The sequence below is a fragment of the Phyllopteryx taeniolatus genome, chromosome 19 (assembly GCF_024500385.1).
Source record: "Phyllopteryx taeniolatus isolate TA_2022b chromosome 19, UOR_Ptae_1.2, whole genome shotgun sequence".
Lineage (NCBI taxonomy): Eukaryota > Metazoa > Chordata > Actinopteri > Syngnathiformes > Syngnathidae > Phyllopteryx > Phyllopteryx taeniolatus.
In genome coordinates this window covers 18,416,086-18,435,220 of record NC_084520.1, presented here as the reverse complement: position 1 = coordinate 18,435,220, position 19,135 = coordinate 18,416,086, and the positions used below count along the sequence as shown (strand labels likewise).

The window sequence follows — 19,135 nt, the reverse complement described above, 5'->3', positions numbered from 1 at the left end:
ACAAATATTTGATTGATTATGTTTTAGACTAAGTGATATTGTTCAGCAAAATCTGAACTTGCACATATTTTGAGTTATTTTTATTTTAGTTGACGTTCATGCTCAGATTTAAAAACAAACACAAAAAAACAATCAAGTTAGCAAAGCAAACAAGTTATTCAGTTCTTGATTAGTTATTTCACTGAATACGTTGTTACTTTTGCTCACGTAATTTTTAGGAGGACTACTTTTTACTTTTATTTGAGTCAAATTACTTCCAGATGTCCAAGTCATGCACGTTGTGTCAAACTGTTAAACTTTGATAATGCATCATTGCCCAACAACCCTTTGAGCTTTTCGGAAATATAGGTCACAGTCTTCAGATGTTTTCAATGTTGAATGGAATCTAACATCACACAGTGCCCGTAAATAAACGCAGTAATACCGTTCAAAATGGAGAGTATTTCCTAAACAAGTGAGAGAGAAGTCAACCAGCCAGCTCTGCGTCGCATGATGAGAGGCTGTAAAATGAAAACAGCACACAGTTGTTGACGCTGTGGCTCCTTCTCCTCTTGTGGTCCCCAAAGTTCGTCCTGTCCTTCTTGCGCACATTTTCACAACACTTTCCACGGGCGGAAACAGAATGCACGTTCATCGGAGAGCCGCTACCGACGACAACTCGCGCCAGGCACTCCGCACACGGACTCAACATCAAAGGACGGCCATCGTCTCAATGCCGCAACGATGGTTGGGAAACGAGTCAGTTTCCGTTGCGTTTAGGGTATCGGTTGTAATTGCAATTTTGTAGAAGACGGGGTAGTACACGTACCTGCCAAGTTTGGTAGCTGTAGGTGTGACGTACCACCAATAGCTCCTTGATGCACCGCAACAGCGAACCTTACGATTACGAAGTCGCAGGTCACCTCCTGTTGGGTTTAGGGTATGCGTGTCTTGGACGTTTTTTTGTACGTCTGGGGTCGATACAGGTGTCGGCCGATTTTTGAAGCTCTACCTGACACGTACAACGAATGAGACTTTGATTAAGTTTAGGCATTTTAGGTTTTGTCGCGCAATGTGGAATGAAACGTTTGAAGGCCCGCCCCCGTCAAATAGTTCATCAGATTAAAAAGATTTTGATAACCTTTAATGGCCCATGTCTTGAGATGATACACACCGAGTTTGAAGCGACTCGGACGAAAGCTGTAGGAGGAGTTCGCAAAAGTATGAGCCCTGAAAAAAATGCCCAAATTTCACACCTTTTTCCTTCAAAAGGTCATAGGTCACTTCCTTCTGGAGTTACAATATCGCTCACACTGGACTTTTTGTGCGTCTGGGTCCCCTTTCGGCATCGATCTCGGGGGCGCTGTCGAGCCATTTTCTGGAAATTTGTGAAATTATCCAATTTTTCCGCAGACCCGACGTGCATGCCGAATTTCGTGAGTTTTCGTGCACGTTTAGTGCCTCAAAAATGGCCATATTTGGAATGACTCAAATAATAATAAGAATCATTTCTACAGAAACAATAGTGACCTCGTAGGTCGACCTGTTCGGCCCCTAATAAATAAATGTATTATTATTATGTATTGCAAAGGAGGAATCGCGTATGTTGAATAAAGGCGTGTTTTTCTTTTATGTATTTTGATTGTATTTTATTTTTTTAGGAGACAGGCAGAACCTTTGAATAAAGGTGTTTCCGGGAGGCGGGTTGTTTGCGGGGACGAGCTGTTCGGTTCCGCATCGGACACGAATGTTGGCTACACTCGCTGTGGGATGGAGTTTCGTTGACAAACACACCGTCAAAGTGCGTCCGTTATTCAACCTGTAGCGAATTTGGCTGACAAGACGACGATATATAGTAGCCGAGCACCATGGCGGACACTATCGTAAGTGCAAAAGAAAGGAAAAGAAAAGTGGCGTTTGTTGCTACCCCGGCTCGGCTAAGGCGAGCTAGTTAGCCTGTTAGCACCAACTCGTCGTAGTGATGAGGCAGCACAATTAGCTCGCTAGCCGGCTAAGGTGACGGCCCGTTCAAAGTGGACGGCCACAGCCGACTAACCGGCTAAAAGGAGATCAGTTCTTTTGGACGAATGAATGCCATGAGTGACACAAATATCACTTCGGCTGAGTGCTAAAAGATGATTTTGAAATATCCTATTGTTGTGTTCTGTAAGGCTTATGAATTCTTCAGAATGCGCTGGAACACTCCGCTTTTGTAAAGTTGTTTTTGGTTGCATTTGGTGTCATTAACTGTGAACAGCCCGTCAAAGTAGTGACCAAACTTTTTTTTACATTTTTTTGTATTCTTTTTTGGGCCACTGTCCTCGTTTCCAGCCTGTTGGAGTGCTGGGTACGCTTGTTTTGACTGACTCTTCATTATTATTATTTTGTAATTCTATAGTTTCATTGGTATTTTAATTTATTCTTTCTCCTGCTTGCCCTTCTGGTTGTAATTAGGCTTTACACGGTCAGGATTTCTGGGGCCGATCAGCGACCACCAGCACACGTTTCCCCCCATTTTGTTCTTATAATATAGTCAGCGCGATCCAGTCTTGTTGTCGTCGCCACGGTAACGCGTGTATCCGATAAAGCCCAGTGATCGTAAAAAAACGGGATGCGGTGGTATCGGAATACAAGATTTTATTGCAGTAGTCTGACAGTGCAATCGTGAAAGAGCAAATTTGTCTTGTAGTCTGATTTGGGCATTACGTGTTGTCTGTCTCAGACGTGTTGCCTGTTCCGCACCGCCGACATGTTTTTTTGATTATTATTTTTTAAATAACTTTATTGGCCGTCAGATATTTCCAATATTACGTCAAAAGACGTGCGACAAGGCTAAAAATAAACTAGCTTTTGGATTCAAATATACTGTGCACGATGGCGAGGCGGAGTAAATGTCTTTTGGAGAGCCGATCGATGACGTCATTGATCGGATCGGCGAATTATGACATTAAAGCCGATCAGCATAAGATGCTCATTATCAGCTGATACCGATCAGCCCTAAAAAATCGGTGTAAAGACTAGTTGTAATACACCAGCGGTGTAAAACTCATTTTTGTGGTTTCCATTGGAGTGCCACTATGACTATGAACCCATTTAAGTGTATGTTCACCGGCTCATATTATTACATATACTAGTTTTAAAATCAGATGCCAGTGAAGTATTATTCGGTTTATTTTAAAAGGGGTGTTTGTAACTAAAAATGCTGTAATATGTCATCGTTTTTACAAGTGAAGGCAATTTGTAATTTTGGACTTTTACTGAGAAACATGAAGTCGATGCACATGATCTTCTTCCGCCGGCCATATAAAATGATGTTCTGGGACGGATCTGACACCTGTTTTATATGCGGCGGCTTTAAGAACGTGTTATATAAAGTTCTACATCTCCACTTGTTGCCGATGGTGCTGAAGATTTTGCTGTAAGAATAATATTATGCCAAGGTACCTCTGCAGCACCAAGGTAACGCGATGCCCAATCCACCATTGTGGTTGTAAATGTTGGCGATGTTCGTCCGCGCACGGTCGCACGAGAAGTGGGACAAACGTGTCATCTTCTCGGGAAAGATGCGTATTGGATTGAATGGAGTCAGAGCTTCCTTCCAGTGGCCAAACATCGCAAGGACACCATTCTGCGGGACACTTGACAGCATTTACTGTTTCATGAGAAATTAAGAATGTATTTAATTGGCAAAACTGCGGCCGATTATGGTGATTTTGAAAAGGGCTAAAATTCTATGATAAATTCCGCCGAACCAATGAATCGGTTATTTTAGGATAAGATAGGAAATGTGTTGTACGTCATCAGATTATAGTAAAATAAGTTGTTTTTAAAATGTTTTTAGATCATCAGGGTACAGTCCCCAGATGGCATGAAGAAAATCTCTTCGACCAAGCGGGAGACTGCTGCTGCCTTTTTAAAGAAGGTACTGTACTATTCGTACACTACATCACGTTTGTTTTTCAAAGGTGCTACTATTCATAATCCTAAATCAAATGTTTTTAAACAAGCTACTATTCCAGAAAATACTCTTGTCGAGTCAAAAGAGCTCTTTCTCTCTCTCTCTCTCTTCTCTCTCTCTCTCTCTCTGTGTTTGTGTGTATATATACAGTGATCCCTCGTTTTTCACAGTTAATGGGGACCGGAACCCCCCACGAAAGGTGAAAAATCGCAAAGTAGGATTTGTCCCCATCCCCCCCTAGGAAGTTTCGTGTATGTGGGTACCAGAATGTTTAAAATATGTCAGCGGTATTTATTTACATATTTGAGACAGGCGGCACGGTGGACGACTGGTTAGAGCGTCCGCCTCACAGTTCTGAGGTCCGAGGTTCAATCCCCGGCCCCGCCTGTGTGGAGTTTGCATGTTCTCCCCGTGCCTGCGTGGGTTTTCACTCCGGTTTCCTCCCACATCCCAAAAACATGCACGGTAGGTTAATTGACAACTCTAAATTGCCTGTAGGTGTGACTGTGAGTGCGGATGGTTGTTTATTTGTATGTGCCCTGCGATTGGCTGGCAACCAGTTCAGGGTGTACCCCGCCTCCTGCCCGTAGATAGCTGGGATAGGCTCCAGCACACCCGTGACCCGCGTGAGGAGAAGCGGCTCAGTAAATGGATGGATGGATGGATATTTGATGGTGTCGCTGGGGTTTTACCTTGGAGAAAAAACATGGTGATGGGTGGTAGTTGTCTTTGTTTTTTCTTTTGGGTCAAAATTCCACCGTACAAGGACATAACCTTGTCTCTTATTACGCGGAGTTACCACACGTTTTGCTTCCTTATTGAAGCAAATTTGTGGATGGTTGCTTCCTGTTTCTTGACGTACCGGACTGTAGATTCATTCACGCCATAATGGCGTGCCACAGATGCAGAACTTCTGCCCCCTTTGATCATATCTAAAAGTTTCACTTTTTCGCTGATGGTCATCATCATCTCCTTCTTCTTGGGCAGGGTGACAGCGCTTAGGCGGCATTGTAAGGGCTTAACTAATCCAAAAAAAAGTTATCATGAACACAACACTAAGATACAGTATGCGAGACAGTCAACAACGTGCACGAGACTGGCGAGACACAACAAGGGAAGATGCTGGGTGAGGTTGCGATGATGCGCAGCCAATCAGCTCACGGGATAAATCCACTCGTGCTCTCATTGGTCGATGTCGCGCCGGGAACCAATCACGCGCCTTGTATGAGTGCCCGTACAGTACAGTACAGGCGTGTACAAAGCCTCTGAGTCAACTCATCTCTTTGTTTGGCATGCAGGGAAACCTTCTCTCTCGTGCATCAACATGAAACAACGCGTCTTCCCGCAATATGGCTGCCAATATGGCTGTATTTTTTCATGAATTTTTTTTTTTTTTTTTGATGAATACGCATTTTGGAAAAACCTGCAAAGCAATGAAACCGCAAAACGTGAAGCGTGAAGTGGCATGGGAACACTGTGTGTGTATGTGTGTGCGTGTGTGTGTATATATATATATATTTATATATGTGTGTGTGTGAGTAACAGAAGGCCCATTTGTCCTTCGACGGTGTATTTCAACTCTTTGTTCATTGACAGATTTTTTTCCCCCCCCCCCCCGACTCACTCGTCACGTGCGAACTTGTTTTGATGCTGTTGCCGTCGTCTTCGCAGGTGGCCAAAGAGTTTGGCTTCAACTCCAACCGCTTCTCGCTTTATGTGAACCGCAACAAAACGGGAGAGATCCTCTCCCAGAACAAAAGCCTCAGCCTACTGAAGATCAAGTGAGCAACAGCCGAGGGAGAAGTCCCCCGCAGAAAAGACAGGAAGTGATGTCACTAAGACGTTTTGTCCGCTCTCCGCAGGCACGGCGACATGCTCTTCTTGTTCCCGTCGGGTTCGCCTTCCTCCTCCTCCTCCTCCTCCTCCGGCGGGGAGGTGATGGACACCGCCGCCCCGCACTCGTCCTCGACGTCGTCGTTGCCGTCCACCTCGTTCTCGTCCTCGTCGTCCGCTTCCTCGTCCTTCCTGACGCCCCGCCCGCAGTCGGCGCCGCAGATCCAGGAGGACAACATCGACCAGTATCTGACCAAGCAAGACGGCAAGATCTACAGAAACCGAGACGCGCAGCTGTGAGGAGACTCACTGCACACGCCACGCTAAGTCCGCTAGCTTAATGCTAACATATAATGTGAAAAGCCATAGTCGGGCTAACGGATATTAGCATAGCTGTTACAGTAATTGTAAACATTCAAACAACTGTGATATTTAACACAAAGAACAGCAACTCGTACAAAAAAAGCCTACGACAATACTTGCAGGCATATAATCTCGCTACACTGTGGGAAGCAAACGAAACACCTCAACTCACTTCAATATAGTCGCGTGACACCAAGATGGCGACAAAGCGTTACTTTTGTCCGAACGAAACTCCTCAACTCAATGAAGTCGCCGCATTTTCTTGTCACAGATGTCGCCATGGCGCCCTGGGGAAATGTGTGCACTGTGTACCGTTAGAGGTGAGATTCTTCTCCTCCATTTTCTTCTCTGCCTCCTTTTTCTTCTTCACCTCCTTTTCTTCACTTTTCACTTCACATTTTGCTCCTTTTCTTCCTCTACTTATCTCTCCTCTTTTTAGTCGTCTTCTCCTTCCCTTCTCTTCCTCCCCCTACTCCTCCTCCTCTTCAACTTTTTTCCTTGTCTCCTTTTTTCTTTTCCCGCTTCCACCTTCTCCTTCTCCCCTCCTCCTCCCTGTCTTTCTTTCCTCCTCCTCCCCCCTCGCTCGGCTTGAGTGTGACGTGGACTCGATGCGTCTCTCCTCACAGCCTTTCGATGAAGACTACCTGAACCACTTGGACCCGCCCGTCAAGCACATGTCCTTCCACGCGTATCTGCGCAAGCTGACCGGAGGATCCGACAAGTAAGCGCATCTGCCATTTGATCCATTCTTTCATGTTTTTTATGCCTTTCTTCTTATATCGCCCAGTTTTACTCTGAGGCATCTACGATGACGTCATCAATAAGCGGTCTTGCAATTGGTCGGTAGAGTCCAAATCTACATCTACATTTACATTAAAACATTTGAAATTGACAGTGCAGAAAATGCACCGACATGAATTGATTCTTGTTGAGTTCCTGGTTTGGTCCCTAACATGTCAGAAAATATCTTATCTTGAAAAAAAATGCCAAGATAATCGTTCTGCTTTTGTGGAGGAATATTTACGATTGAGAGGGTAACATTCCGAGCATTTGGACAACTTAAACAAGGTCGCTAAATGATTAATCATTTCTCAAAATAGTTTTCGATTAATCGATCAATTGTTGCACCTCTATTTCTGTTTGCACGCCAAAAACCCGTATCGTAAACCATATTTCCCCATTGAAATTAATCTAAATTCCATTTATCAGCCTCCCCGCCAAAAACTTTTTTAGGTATTTTTTGTTTTGTTTTTTTTGTTTTTGTAACGTACTTCAACTAGCAGCCCGGTTGACTGTGTTCTTTTGTGGTGTCACAGGGGGAAGTTTGCCGCCCTGGAGAACATCAGCTGTAAAATCAAGTCTGGCTGTGAGGGCCACCCTCCCTGGCCGGAGGGCATCTGCACCAAGTGCCAGCCCAGCGCCCTCACACTCAACAGACAGGTATGTACCACACTACGGAAACACCGTTCAGCATTGAAGTACATATTCAGCAGTTACTGCAAAATATGGTTTTTACGCACCTGGCTTGCTCACCTTTCAACTGCGCACATTCCCCCGTCCAGACCTGTGACACACCCACCGTCCGTAAACTGGAAATTTGTGCACAGCCACCACAGAAGCGTGGCTCATTGAAGTCTGAGGGAGGCTGTAAATCAAGGAGAATGGAGTTTTGTCATGGAAATCCATTAGGAAAATATAGCAAACTAAAAATCTGAACTTAACTTCTGTAGCGGATGTCGTTATCATTTAGATGTGCTCAAGCTGCTCATCGCTCTGTCTAACGCGCTAAATTCCAAAGTCAGTACATGAACATGAATCAATTCCACGTTCCACACTTTTCCAAGAAACTCCCAAGAAAGAAAAAAAGTGCTTCTCCCTGTTCGCACACCTGCAGCTCATTACTTGGAGCTTCCGATTTGTCCCTATTTGGGCTTTTGCTCCACCTTGTGTTGAAGTAAGGAATTACATTACATAAATACTGTAAAATGGCTCCAGCATGTGGGCTCTGTCACAGATAATCTTTTAAGATTTGAAAAATCCTTATGTGTATACCAGGACTGGAGTCCACGGGACATTTTCCAGAGCATAAAGACAGATTTGCGTTGACGTAGAAGGTGCACGACAGTATGGGCCTAAATGCTAAAAGGGCTTTCCAGACAGCATGGGCATCCCATCGCTCTTCTCAGGCGGCCTTTCTTTTGCTCTGCAGAAATACCGACATGTGGACAACATCATGTTTGAGAACCACACCATTGCCGACCGCTTCCTGGACTTCTGGCGCAAGACCGGCAGCCAGAGGGTGGGATACCTGTACGGCAGGTACACAGAGCACAAGGACATCCCGTTGGGGATCCGAGCCGAAGTGGCCGCCATCTACGAGCCCCCCCAGGTGATAGTAGTGCTCGTTTGAAGATTTATCCATGCAAACTGTTGCATAATCATATTTGTGAAAAAATTGTTCATAATATTTTGGAGAAATCGTACATGTGAATGTCTTCAATTTGTGCCTTGAGTTGCGAGTTTCATTTGTTTAGTGACCGCACTCGTAACTTGGAACAGTGGAATCTCAATCGTCTGTCCCCATTGAAATGATTTTAAACAACTGCACGGAGCAGAACGTACAACAATACTCACCGGCTTATGTTTCTCTGCCCCGAGAGAACGACGACTATTAGTTGAGCACCTTGTCTGCTTGTTGTTGTTGTTGTTGTTCTTAATGACGCTGTCCGTCTCGTTTGGCTTGAGCTCATCTCAATTCTGTGGTTCAGAACGCGACTCAGAACAGTCTGGAACTGCTAGAGGACCCCAAAGCCGCAGCGGTGGACGAGATCGCCGCCAAACTTGGTCTTCGTAAGGTCGGTTGTCTCTCTGTCGACGCAATGGCGCCTCCTCTTGACGAGCCGTCTCACTTCGTGGACATTTTTTTTTTCGGGGGAGGCAGGTGGGCTGGATTTTCTCCGACCTGCTGTCCGAGGACACCAGGATAGGGACCGTCCGCTTCACCAGAAACCAGGTAGGGTTCTGTAGACGTGGGGCGGGTACCGCGGTGTTTACCGTAAACCGTGGTTTGAAAACTTTCCCCTCCCGTCGTTGGTGCGAGCAGGCAGTGAGCCTGACGACTTTTCCCCTCGTTGACAAAGTCGCCTCTTTGGGAATTATTCCGGTTCTTGGGTACTCGGGTACTTTTTTTTTCAATTCGGTGTTCTGCTTTTTCTGGTGTGCTCACCTTGGCCATCAGGGGGCAGTATAATATAGTAATGCAGACTAACGAAATAGAACTGGAAGTGACTCAGTGAGATGATATAATATTAGTTTATTTTTCATAGAGGATAAAGAGCATACGTCTGTGAATATTTTATTTTCTCCGTACATGTATTGCTCCACAGTTTGTGTTGAAATATCAGTTGTTTGAAAGGTCCTAACGCTGCGACTAGGACGTGAGTGGCATTTTCCATTATGTTAGGATTACGCAATCGGCAAAGGTGTTTGAAATACACATGTAATTGTCTTTGTTTTATGTTGAGTTTTGGAGTAAACTTCAGCTGGGAGCGGCATTGAATAATTTGAAGCCTTCTGCAACTTTTCTTTGGATTTAATTTCATTTCCTTGATTTGTGCACAGATCGTCATTTGCAGTGCAGACCTGGCTGCGGACAGCAGAGTAAAGCAAAATGAATAAAAATAATGAGTTATTGTGAGGTGGCACCAGCCAGTGAATGACAGCTCCTATCTTGAAAAGGTTGTTAGTCGGGTTACTTGTATCTCAAGGCACTGCTGTACTTGTACTGTTGTGTAACTTGGATTTTATTTACAGAGATTGTCTATTTACTTTTTACAGAGCATGTTAATTGAAAAAAAAAAAAAAAAAAGTAATTTTCCCAAACATTTCAAAATAATAGATTGAAGAGCTTTAATTGCAATACTGTGACATCTCGATATTTTTCTCCTCACAGTTACAATAACTGATACTGGACCGCGCTTGGGTCGGCTTAATCAATAATGATCAATTTCACATCCCGATTATGACCTCAGTTAGTTATGTCAACTTGGTAATGTTGATTTCTTTGGACCCCAGGAAGATTAGTCTTCACCTTGGGGATCCTAATACACTTCCGATCACTTACAGCGGCCTCGTCAATTTATGTTTGTGCATTTTCTACTCTGTCAATTTGAAATAAAGTCCTGTTTTTCAATACAGGGACGGAAATTAAAAAATGTTTTTATTTCCTCTGATTCATTGATGAAGGGCAAAAAAATGTGACAACTTAATCGATTAAAATGATGAATGAATAAAAGACCTCACTGTAGGGCGACGCGTTTCTGGTCAATCAGTGGGCTGATTTAGGGTTCTTTCCCAACAGGATTCTCACTTCCTGAGTGCGGAGGAGTGCATCACGGCGGGCTTCTTCCAAAATCAACATTCGAACGCCTGCAAACTCTCTCGCGACGGACTCTTCGGCTCCAAGTTTGTGACGGTGGTCGCGACAGGTCAGGCCACGGTCGCTCTTCCCGGCCCGCGTGTCGCAGCGGCGGTCTTCGTAGACGTTTGTGGATGTTTGCGCTGCTTCTCAGGTGGTCCGGACAACCAAGTGCACTTTGAGGGCTACCAGGTGTCCAATCAGTGCATGGCCCTGGTGAGGGACGAGTGCCTGCTGCCCTGCAAGGACGCCCCCGAGCTGGGCTACGCTAAAGAGTCCGGTCCCGAGCAGTACGTCCCGGACGTCTTCTTCAAGGTAACGCCCGCGCCTCGCGCTTCCCCTCGTTCGGCGACCGGCAGTCAAGGTGCGGCGTTTCGTCAACAGGACAAAGACAAGTTTGGAAACGACGTCACCTTCCTGGCGCGGCCTCTTCCCGTGGAGTATCTCATCATAGATGTGAGTTCCTCCTTGCCTCGTTGCGTACTCCCACTGGTAATGGAAAAAATAATAATAATAATGACTTGGAACTATACCGCAGGCAACACGGCGCACAAGTGGTTGGCACATCTGCCTCACAGTTCGGAGGTTGCGGGTTCTCCGTGAGCCTGCGTGGCGGTTTCCGCCCACGTCCCAAAAACATGCATACTAGGTGAATTGTTGACTCTAAATTGCCCGTAGGTGTGAATGGTTGTTTGTTTCTATGTGCCCTGCGATTGGCTGGCGACCAGTTCAAGGTGTACCCCCGGCTCTTGCGATAGGCGCCAGCACGCCTGTGACCCGCATGAGGAGAAGCGGTACAGAAAATGGATGGAAGGGTGGATTTAAGTCGCGGCTTTCGAGGAGCCCAAAGATGCTTAACAGTAACTCACGGCAGTAATTGAAATGTGTTATTGCTTGGTCGGTTCGCTGATTTTAGTGAGTGTGTGTGGGTGATAAGAGTTAGAGTTAGTTACTAAATGTGTCTGCGTCGGTTATGAAAGGAATTGTTTGGTTAGTTAGTAAATGTGTGTTTGTCCCGCCGCACAGCGAGCCACGTGGCTGGACCCGACTGAACTCCCGTGCGGCGCGCAGGGCTCGGCGACTAGTTTGTGCGAGTGGCCGAGTGATCAGCCAGCGGTTTAATCGCCGTTTCTCCATGGAGTAACGTCGCCCGTTACACAAACTGCCACGTATGCTAAAAATGCACTTCCGGGTTTTAAGCTTGCGAGACACTGTCAAGCCATACGAATACAGTACAAATGTATTATACAGTATACGTATATTGTTTTACAACAGTACTTAACTATTAGAGCTCCGAACAAGTGGTTCATAAGTTGAGTCAGTTCTCGAGGTACAGAAGAAAAAGAACACAGAGTCCGAACGAACGGCTACTGTACAACTGCGCGGGCGCAGCGAGTGGAAACGGCGGCGGACGTAAACAAAGGAAGTCGCTGCGTGGCCTCCCTGCATACGTTCTCTTGTCGGAATGAAATGCGTACTTTGGTTCGCTTTCATTCGAATGCAAAAACGAAGAGTTGGGATTCTACTTTTCAAGTGAACTGGTGGGTGAATCCGAATTGGCGCTCGTTTGTTGGTGGTCGTAGTAAACCGATGTTGCGTGAGGAGTTTCGGAGAGCGACGGCGGCCCAGGTTGGAGTCGTCCGTCCCTCCTCGTTGTTTTGCATTTTCTCCTCCTCTCGTTTGCTTCCCAGATCACCACAACATTCCCAAAGGACCCCCAGTTCACCTTCAGCTCCGCTCAGCGCTTCCCCATCGAGAACCGAGAAATCTTCGGAGAGACGCAAGTAAGGACGCTTGCCTTTTATTTTGAGAGAAAGAGTCTTCAATTTCCCGTGTGCGTGTTTCTCCTCAGAACTTCCACAGCTTAGCCACGTATTTGTCACTGTGCGCCTCCACGTCATTCCTGGACATCGTGTCCGACTTCCATCTGCTCCTCTTCCTGGTCACCAACGAGGTCATGCCTCTGAGGGTGAGTCCGCATCGGTGCACGCCGCGACCGCCGCCGCCGCCGCCGACCGTCTGACTTCGCCCGCGTCCGCCTTTTGCAGGACAGCATCGGGCTGCTGCTGGACGCCGTCAAGACGTCCGACGAGGATCTGGCGGACGCGTGGAAGAAGTCGGAGCAGTGGGCCACCATCGAGCAGCTGTGCGGTAAGTTCCTTCCGTCTTCAGCTCGAGCTGAAACCCCGGCAACGTTTCACATCGGGACTATTTTGAGCGAAATGCCACACAGTCGCGTGTCGTGATGATATCAAACCAGGCGTCAGTCATTTTTTCATGGGCCTCATCGTACTTGTGGTTTCCCTCAGAGGGCGATCATCACTGTGTGTATGCAGTGGAACCGCCATTTAATGGACTGAGAGGAGGGAGGGGCTCCTCCGTTAAATCCGATTTGAGCTTTAAATTGAAGGCCTAAAAACATCCATTACAGTACTAAATGATTGTCAATAAATATAAAAAAAGCTCAGAAATGTTTGATTAGCTTGCTGGTGCATGCGCGGGGGCGTCCAGTGAGCGGTTCCAACTGGACGCGATATGCAGTCTGCTAAATCGAGATTCCGCTGTCCATGTAGAATCTTCTCAGCATTTGATTACACATACACAACAAATTGGTGGAGAGCTAAGTCAGAAGTTTGATCAGATTTCAAATGGGATTTGCTAACAATAATTCTTGCAATTAAGGCTGCAACTAACAATTATTTTGATAATGTTTCCAATGAATTGATCAATCGTGTTTTTTAATTTCCATCCCCTCATTGCAAAAGCAGGACGTTATTTCAAATGGTTAAATTGTTCACGATTCGGTTCCTGGTTTGGTCTGTGACAGCCGTCGAAACGTCGGCAAAGATGTAAAAGCAGGTGTTTGTAAATATTTGATTTGGAAAAAATTGATTATTAAAATAGTATTTGCGACAATCTCATTCTCTTCTTAAAAGAGTAATAAAAAAAAAACAACATATATATATATATATATATATATATATATATATATATACACACACACACACACACACACACACACACACACACAATCAATAAGGACAATCGGTTTTCAGCCAAACTGGGCAAAGTCCCGTTTTAAGTGCAATATCGGTCACCGTGACGCGTTTCCGTCCCGTCAGAACTGACGCGCGTCTCCTCCCCCGCAGGCACGGTCGGGGGGCAGCCGTCGTCGGGCCCGGCGGGATTCGACGGCACGGCCGACCCGTCGGCACCGCCGTCCTCCTCCGCCGTGTGGTCGTGCGTGCACTGCACCTTCATGAATCAGCCCGGTACCGAGCACTGTGAAATGTGCAGGCTGCCCCGCAGTTAAAGAAGCCCGCCCTCGAGCTGCCTCGCGCTCGTGGCGTCCTTTCCTGAGGGAGGGGGGGGGGTCCAGCAGCCCCCCATCATACACCCCCTTTACTCTCTAATAAAAGATGATCAGTCCTTCTACTGTCAGTATTGAGCGCCTCCTGCTCGGATGGTTTGGACTTGAATGTGATTGGACGGCAGTCGTCCCCCTCTTCTTCATCTTCACTCAACTGGTGTTCGCCACTTCCTCGCCTGACTTTTTGTTTTTTTTGCAAAACAAAAACAAAAACAACAACACGTGATTACGGAATCCGAAAGACCGCAGATACAAATTTGATTTGTTCCCTGATCTCGATTTGCCTCCAAATAAAATAATGCAAATGCCCTTAATCTGTTCCAGCCCCCCAGAAAAAAACATTCAAAATAAAAAATAAAAAATAAAAAGTACGTGTTTTTGTACAAAATATCTTCCTCAGCCGCGTGGTAGTGCATCAAAACACACAGTCGTAACATTTTCTCTCCACGTGACCCGCCAACACGCAAAACACCCCACCACACCACCGACCGCCATTGTGAACTGATGGTGGCCGGATGTTGTCAAGTGCGCTGCTGCGCGAGGAAGCATCTCAAATTTTGCTCTTATCTCAAGACAATAAAAAAAATGCTCGAGGGACGGCTTGGCTCCGGAAAAACTCGCAAGTCGAGGCACTCCGATCTCGAGGCGCCACTGGGAAGCGATTCTGGAATAATGAAGGATTCCAAATTCCTGAATTGCCATCCAGGTCCACGACCTAAAAATCCATGTATAGTGATTTGATCTTATTTTCTGTGTGTCACACTTTACGAGTCTCGCTCGCAATCTCAATTTATCAAGTGTCAACGACGCCTTATGTATTTTGTCCTCGCACTCGGCCCTTCGGTATGTCGCCGGCGCAGTTTAGCAAGTCGCACCCGTGCCATTTGCGTGCACGCGAGAAATGACTAAATTGCACTCACGAGATGAACGCACCTGTCCGACCCACGAAATGACGCTGATTTGACGTGAGATTTGTCCAATGCATGTGCTTTACAAGTTACACAAGGCAAGATGCAAAATGAGTGCGTCACTTACTAAGTTGCGCTTGCGATATTCGAATACAATTCAGTTAATCGAATGACAAATCTCGCAGTAGAAAAGCCGTACTTGTTTGCGCAAGATTCATAAGTCGCTTCCGTGCTTTGCGAGTTACGCAAGACGGCCATTGCGGCGGAACTTCCTAAATTGTGCTCACAAGATGTTGAAGGTGTGTGCAGTTTACTAAATGTCACTTGGGAGATAACGAAATGCGTGCGACTTACTGCTTTCCTAAGAAGTAAGAGTTACTAAGAAGCGCAAGCAAAATGCGTAATGTTCACGTGCTACTTACTAAGTTGCACTTTGGAGATTTTTAGGCACGTGTGCCCTGTCCTAAATTGTCCCTGCGAGATACGAACCGCACGGATGCGACTTACTCGATGATCTTTGTGACATTCGTAAAAGTTACAAAATTGTTTGCGCGCCACATAAAAAAACCAAAAAAACACGGCTCGCTCGATGAAGAAATCCTGACTTGCGAAGAGTGGGCTCTCTGACTCCATGGCGCCCCCCTGAGGAACACAACACATTTCCGAAACCAGGACGGACACACAAAGTGGACACACTTTGACGGAACTTTCCGCAGTCGAAATGCGGCGTTACTGACGGGCGCTTGTGTCCTGGCTATTTATGCTTCTTTAGCAAAAGTCTATTGATGATGTGAGAATATAATATTTTTGAGTCGAGAGGATTATGGAGGATTATGCTTGTTTGGTTGGTGGGTTGTTGTTTTTTTTTTGGGGGGGGGGGGGGGGGGGGGGGCGTGTGACTTCTTGAGTGGTTATCTGAAGTTGCTTCCTCTCGATGTGACCTGCATTTGAAGTGATAAATAAAGAAGAATTCCAAATTGTTTTGGTCTTCCTCTTGAAGTGTTGTGCGTAATATCATATTTAATCCATATCTTAATTATGATGCCAGGGTGGGTGGGCAAAGTAAGGCCCACATTCTCCGGTTAAGCATTTTCATTATTGAGAGGCCAGACGTTTTTATTCAAAGTAATTAACATAAAATACTCATATTACAAAAAAAATTGACATTCATTGTTCTACATAAATGGGGGAAAAAAAATGTATTCAAATATTTCTTTTACATAAAATGGTCAAATCATTAGTCAAATATGCATGATTAAATGATTGGTTAGTTACCATGAAATTAACAATACAGCATTCATGTTAAGTCAATATAAAATTCAGCATCTGTCTCACAAGTCCAGAGTTGGAAGTCAAAATAAAGATGTCTTCTCGCCGTGGTCCGCTCTGTGTGACCCAAATACACGGAAGGGCTTCCCAACTCGCTTTTATTCCAAAATGTGATGAAAGGACAGAATGAGCGCTTGCCATCGCATATCCCGTTCTATTAACGATTCACGCAATCGCACGCTATGTGACACGAAAGAGAAAGCGATCCGTAACTGAACCACATCCCAACGCTACTGACATTTCAAGCCTCGAAAGAAACTTTTCACGCGTCTCGTGGGAGGATGAAAGCAGACTGAGCGGAGACGCGTTTCACAATACCGCCGGTCTCATTGAAAAAGAATCCAAAACAAGGATTTTGTCCAAATCCGTAGAGTCACAAAAGGAATCCCATGTTGTCCCCTTGCTGACGCCAGCATGGGAGCTGCAGTTCCAACTCAACGCTAGTTTCTGTCCGTTAAATCCCAAGTCTGTTCAATCGAGGTTTCGCTGTATATTGAAATAGATTTGATCTTAATACAGTCGCAGTGATGCTTTGAATTTGTTTTGTTACGGAGCCCCGGACATGACAGGACTAATTACAACTCGTTAAGTGCGCGTGAAGTAGTTAGTGCGTGCGCACGAAGAAGCCGCGGCGCCGTACTGGACTGGAGGGGAACCGAATCGAGCGCACTTTTACGGAAACTGCAAGACGCATGCGGCGGCTTCAGGGAAAGTTTATTTTCTTCTCATGTTCTAGTCAATATCTTATTCGTCTACATTGAGGCAGTTATTTGATTGGGTCTGTGTTTGCTACTTTGTTACAGCGAGTCGTAGACTACTCCTTGCGTGTTTGTCGGAACTGCCGCTCTGCCTCCACTTTCAACTGCGCTCGATTTCCTTCCCCTCCTGTCCAGTATGGACTTCGTGCACACCCTGTCACTATTTCGTGAGCACAAAGCACTTCTTCGTACGAGTAGAATAACTATTCTATGCGCACAAAATAGTTTGTTATAGTAGTTTATGCACACAAAGAAGTAGACGAAATAGTTTTTTCACCCAGTCTGGGGCTCTGTATTTTGTGACCACCTTTGTAACGCAAAACCACTCGTCGTCTTCCAGTCCGGGAACGAGGAGCCATGGGCCGTGTCTTTACCACCGATCAAATGATATGAAAATGAGCCATATGTTTGTGAGTCCTGATGGATTATTTGTCTACCTGTGTTGCACCACTGTTTGTGATCAAATATCCGTTGCTTCTAAAATTGCAACTCTCGTCGCTAATCCTTAGCGCGTCAATGGCGTTTTTCTTCGCACGTTAGCATGAAGCTAGTGTGGCCCTCGTTTTCAATACAGAACGTGTAATTCTATGTTTGGCACTAAACTCGAGTTGGGAGTGGCAAGTCAAAGCAACAAAATGACAGCTCGCATCGCGAAAGACGAGTGAGTCGGATACGCGCTGGGATTTCAAATCAACTATTCTATGTCCAGATTTTCATTGGATGTTTTTTTGCCCCGTGGAGTAATGTTGTGCTTTAAAAGTCATCTGTGTCGCTTGCGTTTGCGCAGGCCTGTGACGCTGCTGCAAATGACAAAAACGCGCAAGTGTGTCGATTCTATTGTGGCTTTGGGTCCAAAGGAATCCTTTCATTCTCCACGTAGCTCCTATCAAAGCGTGCCCTGACCCCCCCCAAAGGTCACCATCTGCCAGTTGAATTTGTGATGTGCAGCTGGCCAGCAAACCCTCTTCCTCCTCCTCGTCATCCTTCCGTCACTGTAAAAAAAATGAGTTTGGAGCGTGGTAAATATAATCCATGAAAGTCATCTAAAATTGACATGACTATTTTAAAATGTGGGTACATTTGACCTACATTACCTCTTTGAGTGTGTCAGGTAAGGTTAACAGACTGTATGTACATTTCATTTATAAAACCGTGTCTGCGGATTGTATGGAAAACAATGATTTCCCGCCCATGGAAAAGTCATTTGGCGATACACTTGCTTCGAAAGACTTGTACGAAGAGAGAGCACGGATGTTGAGGAGCACAAAGAATACGAGGCCCCACCTCCACTCCGGCCCTGTGGTTGAAATGTGTGGTAAACTTCATCCAAGTTTCCTAAGCATTTTATCCCGACTGTCGCCCAAAGTATGTGTTTGAAATTTGTATTTGGGTCAATTCTATTGGTTGTTTTTGCCAGTGCTGCTGTCTCCAGCCTCGCGACCACCTGACACACGCTCTCTACCTCTCGAGGATGGAACATAAATGAGGGGAAACAATTGAAAAACACTCGGACTCAAAATCTGACTTCAAATCCAACTTTTGTGCTCAAGGACCACAATTCATTTTGAAAAAGAAATGATGAAAAGATGCGCCAGCTCCATTTAAAAAAAAAAAAAAAAAAAAAAAAAAAGTTAAAATGTGTATGCAAAATAGTTGCCTTGAACAATACAATAATTAAGGTAATTCTCATTTTTGAATTGAATCTGGAATTTATTTTATTATAATTATTGAAATGTTATTGCATTGGTTTAATCGGTATATAAAGTGTTCATTTTACATTTACGTTACCTTTCTGGATTTCATTCGATTTTTTAAAAGTTTTATAAATAAAATCATGCACATTTTAAATCATTTTGATATAGCCCTTAATTACAACAAAATCAAAGGCTTTTAAATTGTATTTAAAATATTTTTTTATTATAATTAAACTATTATTCCATAAAGCACGTTTTTAAAAAAATCTTTTAATTTCCATCAATTTTTTTGTTGCTTATCCTTTTTATTACTTAAAGGTAGTACATTTGAATATTAAATTAAAGTGTGCGCTCCAATTTCTCTGTTTTTGCCTCGCACACTGGAGAAATACCAACACGTCTTGCGAGCTTAACTTTTTTTAGTCAATATTTGTTTTTAGTTTGCCCAAATTGGCAAGAATTAATTCCGTTTTTCCGATGAATGGTATACTTTATTTAATTTTTTTTTTTTTATGAGACGACGTTT

The 19,135-nt window shown here is 44.9% G+C and overlaps 1 protein-coding gene across 3 annotated transcripts; it reads left to right on the top strand.

The window, feature by feature from the left end:
- Positions 1-1,678: 1,678 nt before the first annotated feature.
- Positions 1,679-15,808, top strand: nploc4 (NPL4 homolog, ubiquitin recognition factor). 3 transcript variants are annotated; one of them, XM_061755365.1, is made up of 17 exons: positions 1,679-1,862; positions 3,821-3,901; positions 5,609-5,718; positions 5,800-6,066; positions 6,405-6,453; positions 6,760-6,854; positions 7,450-7,573; positions 8,343-8,522; positions 8,902-8,988; positions 9,075-9,146; positions 10,494-10,620; positions 10,705-10,865; positions 10,935-11,006; positions 12,242-12,334; positions 12,403-12,519; positions 12,599-12,701; positions 13,700-15,808. In XM_061755365.1, exons 1-17 carry the CDS (start codon positions 1,848-1,850, stop codon positions 13,861-13,863), a joined length of 1,917 nt encoding a protein of 638 aa, XP_061611349.1. In that variant the 5' UTR covers positions 1,679-1,847; the 3' UTR covers positions 13,864-15,808. The 3 variants fall into 3 exon arrangements, with proteins under 3 accessions (XP_061611349.1, XP_061611351.1, XP_061611350.1); XM_061755366.1 differs by lacking the exon at positions 1,679-1,862 and adding an exon at positions 1,913-2,326; XM_061755367.1 differs by lacking the exons at positions 8,902-8,988; positions 9,075-9,146.
- Positions 15,809-19,135: the final 3,327 nt, after the last annotated feature.

Excerpts from the sequence above, each read along its gene's own strand:
- nploc4 (XM_061755365.1), top strand. Across the intron at positions 5,719-5,799 it reads CTCAGCCTACTGAAGATCAA|GCACGGCGACATGCTCTTCT; the intron begins GTGAGCAACAGC and ends CGCTCTCCGCAG. Across the intron at positions 12,520-12,598 it reads ACGAGGTCATGCCTCTGAGG|GACAGCATCGGGCTGCTGCT; the intron begins GTGAGTCCGCAT and ends CGCCTTTTGCAG.